At 44.6% G+C, this 7,344-nt stretch overlaps 1 protein-coding gene and 3 pseudogenes across 4 annotated transcripts in view; all 4 read left to right on the forward strand.

Annotated features, from left to right (window-relative positions):
- Nucleotides 1-369, forward strand: part of TEOVI_000735300:pseudogene — a 712-nt pseudogene extending 343 nt beyond the window's left edge. Inside the window, 3 exon segments of the mRNA in view lie at nucleotides 1-190; nucleotides 192-317; nucleotides 319-369. The exon segment at nucleotides 1-190 is cut by the window's left edge and continues 152 nt beyond it. Coding sequence covers nucleotides 1-190; nucleotides 192-317; nucleotides 319-369 — 367 coding nt within the window.
- Nucleotides 370-1,315: 946 nt separating this feature from the next.
- Nucleotides 1,316-2,325, forward strand: TEOVI_000735400:pseudogene (annotated as a pseudogene). Its single transcript is given in 2 exon segments — nucleotides 1,316-1,504; nucleotides 1,507-2,325. Coding segments are annotated over 2 exon segments (1,008 nt in total).
- A 1,043-nt stretch (nucleotides 2,326-3,368) lies between these two features.
- TEOVI_000735500 (uncharacterized protein) lies at nucleotides 3,369-4,142 on the forward strand (the record flags this gene model as incomplete). Its single annotated transcript, XM_067221790.1, has 1 exon — nucleotides 3,369-4,142. One exon carries the CDS (start codon nucleotides 3,369-3,371, stop codon nucleotides 4,140-4,142), a length of 774 nt encoding a protein of 257 aa, XP_067077891.1.
- A 2,725-nt stretch (nucleotides 4,143-6,867) lies between these two features.
- Nucleotides 6,868-7,344, forward strand: part of TEOVI_000735600:pseudogene — a 939-nt pseudogene continuing 462 nt past the window's right edge. The window contains 2 exon segments of the mRNA in view: nucleotides 6,868-6,924; nucleotides 6,927-7,344. The exon segment at nucleotides 6,927-7,344 is cut by the window's right edge and continues 287 nt beyond it. Coding sequence covers nucleotides 6,868-6,924; nucleotides 6,927-7,344 — 475 coding nt within the window.

The following is a 7,344-nucleotide window of genomic DNA, read 5'->3' on the forward strand; positions in this document are numbered from 1 at the left end:
GCGCAGTTGCGCAGTGAAATACAGGGGTGGTGGTTTCACATCGAGGCCAGAAGAATTCCTAGCGATACAGCAGGAGCTGATACACGGCAGTACGGTGCCCCCAAGATACATCAGCAACGTTAAAGGAATGTGTGGTAACGGTGAAAAGACAAGTAATGTAATACGAAGCTGCGGAACAACGACATGTTCAAACTCTCCCAGGAAATGAGAGGAATACAGTGCCGTGTTCACTACAACACATACGCTGTAGCTTCTTAGCAGAATTGGAGGGAGAGTTAACTTCCCATGTAAAAGCCCGACATTAGGGTGAAACAACCTGCTGAGAACATCTGTGGTGGAAGCGACTCCAAGCGCCCTCGGTTAGTTACAGGGAGGAAAAAAATCCCGGTTGGGGCACCGGTTGCTGTTGATAAACGGGATATACGGGGTTTGCGGTGTCGGTACAAGTGTGTATCGTCCAGTGACCTGGCGGTCCCCTTCAATGAAATGAACAAAATTAACATCGCCCCCAAGTGGCATGATTCGACACCATCGTCTTGAAGCTTAATTACTGAGGTGGTGAGCCTCCCCTTAATGCGTCTATAATGCGGCGGAGGACCCTAGTCGGTGACAAGTTTGTGCGCAGAGAAACGTCGGGTATGGAATCCACACTAATGAGTGCGAAGAGAGCCCGTATTATATGTCAGTGTGCCTGAGATTGAAGAGACTTCAACTTCATAATGGGTTGAGGTGCAAGTAGCCCTTGGAGATAGTCACAAGTAGGAAGTTGTCTAACTCGTTGCGCGGAGTTGGGAAAACTCACTTGGTCGAGTGTTCTCCCCACGCAAGAGGGATACATCCACTCAAAAGGCGCAGCCTCATCAAACGTTTACCATGTCCTCATGTTTGCTCCGCAGTGCGGTGCTCAGGGGGCCTCCGGACTGTACGCTACTGAACTTTTTCATCCTGGAGGAAGTCCAAGCGCTCCTAAAAACTCAGTGCTGTTGTTGCTAGATTCTTGTGATCAGATCGGATAACCCTTGTGGCTCAGCCGTTGAGGGTACGCTCCTCACATATATTGCGATACGTTAATGAAGCGCATTCCACGCCGCACAATAAGGAGAAACCAATCCAAGGAGGGATCCCGCAAACCCCCTTCCCCTATTACGAGTACCCAGTGTAAAGAGGGATTCTTTTGAGTTGCAATTCTTCTGATCGTGCTTCTTGTACCATCCCCCCGCAGATGAAGTACAAGATTGGCCGGTTTTCTTTTCGATTTTTTTTTTTTTGAAACGGGAGGAGTAATTGGAAGGGGATAAGGGACAAAATGTGTCGTAAAGCAGCGGAACTCATGGTCGCCTTGGTTTTGGCGATGCCGCACGTGTCTATTGCCGAAAGGGATATTATCAATGGGGAGGAATTCGAGACACTGTGTGGCGTTTTTAGGTTGACACAACGAATAAGGACGTTATTGGACGAAATGAAAGGAACATCAAAAGTGGACGTGGATATGCGGATGGGGAAGTCAATGGAATATTGTTCGGAACAACCGCTGGTGATGCAAGTAAAATGGTGTGGAAACCCCTCGGAGAAATGGATTGTGGAAAAGATAGCGGAAATCCAACTTTTGAAGCAGGAAGTACGCTCGTAAGTGATATTATTTGCCTGTGTGCGCGAAGGGACCTGCAACAACCATCCAAAAAACTTTGTTATGAAGAAAACACCAAACATCTCGGCAATTCGCGATGGGGTGACTTGGCAGCTCACGGGAAGACATGGAACGACTTAAAAGCTAAGTGCGAAGAAGTGCACGAAAAGGGCATACCAACGCAAGCTGAAGTTCAAAAAAGGAAAGATCAACTCAAGGCCGGCATAAAGGAGCGTACAGACCCAACTAGACGCGAGCACCTCTATACCTACGGTGGAGGTAAAGAGTACGGACTACAGACTTGCAGCGGAACCCCAACACAAAACGACGGCATTTGCGTAATGTATCCAAGGGGATCAGATGGGGACAATGCAAGTGGTATCAAATGGCTTGTGGAGCTCGAAAGACTGGTAAAAGGAGTCGAGAAAATAACAAAGGATGAAGGTACAAGCAAGCACACAAAACCAAGTAGTGACGGGAAGACAAGGATAGACACAAAACCAAACACAAACGAAAAAGTGATCGGTAAAGAAAGCTCCCGGGAAGAGAAATTAGATGGGTCAACCGCATATAAGAACCCAAGTACACAAACAATTACCAGCGCTAAGATGGATGCCACCGCAACAAAACCACCAGAAGAACAAAAGAGTTCCCCAAAAATTATTTCACGATCTCCACGGGTATTTTTCTTTTTGTTGTTTTATGAGACATTCCGTCATTAATTTTTTTTGAATGCCAAACGTTAGTGAAGAAAATAAAACAAACGCTAGCGCATAAAACCAGAAAACAAAATGGAAGGAACGGAGAAGCTATGCGTTTTTCTGCTTGAGAGTTTAACTGAAGTGGGTAACTTCAATGCTCTTAAAATAACCCAATAACACTTGTAAGTAACAAAAAGACTAAGAAAAGTAAAAGCGACGGGAAGGGAGACGAAAATAAATAGTGAACAAACTTTATGATTTTTAAGACTAAACAAATATGGATGTTGATATTGTTCTTGTGGGATATGGAAAAGCAAAGAGGCTGAACGAACCGCGTTACATATACACAAACCGCGAATCTTATGGGACTTACAAATGAGTCAATTGAAGTATAAGAAACCGAATGGGCGAGGCCTTATTTTTCGAAATTTGTTTTAGGCGTTTAAGAAGGGGAAAAAAGTTATGTACACAGCAAAACATCGAAACCACAATTAAATCCAAACATGTTGGTGTGGCGACAAAGGCACCTACAAGTGAAGGACACGGTAACAAAAAGACTAGTGAGCTCCGATCAAGTCCATAATTGAAAAAAAATATTGAAAGAAATAGATGTATGGTTTTCCATTTAATTGGTGGGAATGTGGAGCCACCAAAAGACATATTTTCTGAGTTTTTTTTTGTTGCCCTGAGTTTTTGAGAATATGGAAAATAAGAAATCATGTGATGCACCTGAGGAGCGTTAAGGGAACTACATGTGAAGGAAAGACTTGAATACACCGACGTATCCGGGTGATACCTCACAAAAATGAGGCGAAAGGTAGCTGAGTGTGATGGAAGATACCCTCATGGTGTCTCAGAGGCCTGTTCATGGGAAGAAGCAATCACAATGACATGTGATATAGTAATTTATATATATTTACTCTAATTCCAAATATAATTGTAATTGCTTACCCTGTGGAATATATACGCAAGTTGTTCCCCTCGTTGATTCTTATTAGTGTTTTGTATAATTTGTTCATTTGAAACCCCGAGGGGAAGCAATGCTCAGGCTTGCAAAAGTCCTACTTTTGAAACTAATATTGTTTATGCCGTGCAGTGGATTTAAGACTTCGATGCAGGTGACAACCGCGAACCCGGGGTGCGACGGATATTGGGACTCTTCCATTGGAGTTTGGCGGTGCCAGTATTGGAGTGAGAGCGGCAGCGGTCGCCGCAGGGTTGATCCTCCGACCGCTTCAGTTTCGCCGACAAGTAACAAACAGCCATCAAATGTACCCGAAGCCAGCACAAAGCAGAAAACGGAGGGAAATGCGGCGCAGGCTCCAGCCCCTGAGGGTGGAAACCGTCTTCCGGCTTCGGACAGTGGGGAATCCTCTCCTAAAGCGAATGCGAAACCGATTGATCGCGGAGACGGCAGCGGGAGCCAAAATGAAATCGTGCATCCACCTGACAATTCCCTAGCCTCGGAGCCGACGTCACCCCAGGCAAGTGATAACAGCGAAAAGAACGTAGACCAAGCAGGGCGGGAGTTTGGAAAATCAGGAGAGCAACAGAGCGCGAAATACAGCAGCGGACAGAAGAATGGGGGGAAAGAGGTTTCAAGGGAGAAAATAGCAGGACACGAGGACAGGCAAGTGGCGCAGCTTTCACCCCAGGGGGGCCGTTCCGAGGCAGGGCAAAGCGGTACGGTGGGAGTTACCGCAGACGTTTTGGATGCGCAAGAGCCTACAGAAAACAATACACGAGGCGGTAACAGCGCGTGGCATAACAGACGGGCGACAATCATTGCGGCGTTATGCATTGTATCCTACTAACACTCGCTACCGCAAATCCAAACATGGGCTTGCAGTCATTCAGATGGGCTGCCATCACGCAGGACAAAAGCCAGTGTAAGTATTTCTAACGAGCTCGCAACTCCCTTTACCGAAGGACATGCTTGTGGAGCATTATAAAGACATATGGTACGGCGGGTGAATAATGTAATCCCAAAGTAGAATTCAGAAGTACGGCAAGTGATCGTAGGAGAGGAAGAGTAAAGTTTTAAAGCGGGTAAGAAAGTTCAAAGTGGCGTTGAAAAGAGCACAAACACAAGACAAGGCGATGAATGGCCTCAAGAACCTTGTTAACAAAAAAGGAAATCAACGTTAGTAGCACTGAAAAAATCGTAACAGACAAATTTTTATTAAGGAAATATTTTGAGAGAACCACTTCGGTTCCGGATGGAAAAGAGTTACAAAAAAATAAACATGGGTTGATTAGGGACTTAACAAAGTCGTGAACTTAAATTGTAAGGAAGGTATTTAAAATTTCAACGTTTAAATATGGGATTGCATTTGTAACCTCGAGGTTTTTTTAACGTTTTGGATCCTAGATGAAAAATATAATTAGATTTTAATACTAATAAATTAACGAGTGAGCGAATTGCGCAAGGTGCATGTGTGTGAATAATTTAAAGTAAACAGCATTAAATATCAAAATGAGGAAAACACGATGGAAGGGATGAATTAAGGTCAACAGAATGTTTTAACGGCGCGTTGTTAGTTAACGAAAGTAACTTATTAAAAAAGGAGTTCCTGGGGTGTGTATTTGCTTTAATTATTTTTGAAAGTGCTCAGCGGTAACTCGTTCACCAAGCAAGTGATGTATAATGGCGATAAACAACATTAACTTTCGCTTACTTTTAAGTGCAAAACATGATAGCGACTGCAACGAGGAGACGTTTGTAAGTACTCTACATGTTTATTCTTTCCGTAGCCGACATAATAATGCACGTAATTACGCAAGCATACGTTGGCAGGGTGAATCTGACCGAATGTGGTCCCCTTTGTTTTATTTGTCAACATCAAGCTTTGGAGTTTATTTTCTTCACTTGCTTGGGGGAGTATGTTTGCACGTACAACTTTGTAGGGATCGTAAATGTCGAAAGTTTACGTGTTACTTGAAGCAAGTCCTTAATGGCAGTACACGAGTTGCTGACGAAGGTGAGGTGCGCGTCCAGGTAGAGTATGAAACTCTGCTCCGACGAAGCGGAAGGGTATAGCGATGCACCTGGCGAAAGTTTTAAAAATATATTACCCGACCTTCGAAAGTAATGCGTTTACAGGAAGCAAGTGTTTCAACTAATCGAACCAAGTTGAGTGTATGCGAGCAAGGAAGAAGGGACCAGGTTCTTCCCGCATATCTGTGCAGCACTGCAAACGATGGAACAAACGATGAAAGTGGGATATTAATACAAACTTTACGCGGGAAGAAGGTGCAAGCCTGTAGGAGCTGCTCATAACTGTCAGACACCGAATCTGCCGGTATTTTTGGAGTTTGACTGAAATAAAGGGGAGAAAGTGCATGATCGCGCACTTGAGGTGATTCGAATGCCGAAACACAGAGTAAAGGGCAAGTGGGTGTAAAACTGGAACCCTCAGTCTCCTTTGCGGGAGGTGCGAACAATGAAAGTTGCAACAACAGGATCTTTTTTCCTCCAAAGAGAGACGGCGGCTCCAATTTCTTTCTCGTCGTGTTCTACCCCTTTTCTATGATGTAACGTCAGAATTAGTTGCTGCGTGATATCTTTCTCGTGTGTGCCTATCGCGCTCAGCCATCTCGTTAGGCTTCCATAATATGCATGTATGGTTGCGTCGTGATTGCTGCCGCTTAACGAATATTTATAAAGTTGCAGCAAGGTGCGTATATTTGCCCCTATGTGCCACCTCCTTGGTATTCACTACACTAAAGGTGTATGTAGAATTAGCTGCGTATAAGATCGAACTACAAAATAGTTAAGGGGATTGCATGTATGGAGAGGTAACCTGAAGGCAGTATCAACAAGGAAGGACGAAGGGGAGTGAGCAGCGTACTCTGTGAAGAGGCGGTGTAGTGGTCGTGTATGGGGAAATGGACGTACGGACTGTTGGTGGGGCAGTTCGCCGACTCCGTTTCTGAAATGTGAGGGAATGAGTTTGGACTTGTGTTGTGGATGAGTGTACCGTGTCGTTGTGTTGGGACATATGTGTTTAGGTGATTTTTTTGTACCTGAAGGATTGCCACTACGATTTATTTTTATGAAATAGAGAACTGGATATCAGCAATGGTTGTCTGTAAGACTTGCAACTACTTAGATGGAGAAACATCGGCAGAGATTCAGCTATGGAGCCACACAGTTTGCGGTAGTCAATCTTCCAAGTCTTCACAAATCCTGAGACATGTGTGTACGTTAGAGGTAAACGAAGAGTTGAATGTTTGGTGGCGGTGAACGCATTTGAAGCTGACACAAGGCGTGTAATAGTGAGGTTGATTAAAGCGGATGTTGATTACTGACGTGGAAGCTTGGTTGTTGGCGGCACAGCCGCATGTGCCTGGGTTGATTCCGAGAATAATTATTGTCCTGCAACGGATCTAGTGTGTGTGCCCCACTGTGAATTAGTGCCGTAGCCTTTTCGCCTGGGCTTGATCCTAATGGAGTAGGCTGCAGGCACTTGACTTCTATTGATCGGGTACGGTACCGAACCCTGGCGCCGAGTTGAGGTGGGTAGTGTCTCCACAGGGCTATGTAACTTCGGTTTTGCCTGAAGTGTTGTGGATGCTAGTGTTTTTGAAAATAACAATCGGAGGCGACAGTAATGTTGAATGAGTTTCTGAAGTGGTGACATCATCATGCTGTAAAGGAGAGGGCATGGAAAGCAATAATGGAGGGTTTGGGGAAGATAGGTGTTGTTAATGGAAGTGATATGGAAATTATAAAGAAAACATATGGGGAAATGGAAGAGATAATGAAGAATACAGATGAAGTTCCGCGGGTAATAGGTGTAAGGTATATTTAAACATCGAAAGTGTTTTATCATGTTGTGAACGCATTGTTGTTAATTGGACAAGCGTTGAGGGATCTGGTAGTGGTGTTTGAACAAACAAAGGGAAGTGGAAACGATTGGTGCTGTTTGGTAAAGGTTGCCTCGTCCGGAGAGGGGAGTCGATGTGGAAGTGATGGTAAACGCGAGTTGGCTAGTGCTCCAGAAGAGTGTAATA

Source organism: Trypanosoma equiperdum (assembly GCF_001457755.1).
Source record: "Trypanosoma equiperdum strain OVI genome assembly, contig: ctg_1482, whole genome shotgun sequence".
Taxonomy (NCBI): Eukaryota; Euglenozoa; class Kinetoplastea; order Trypanosomatida; family Trypanosomatidae; genus Trypanosoma; species Trypanosoma equiperdum.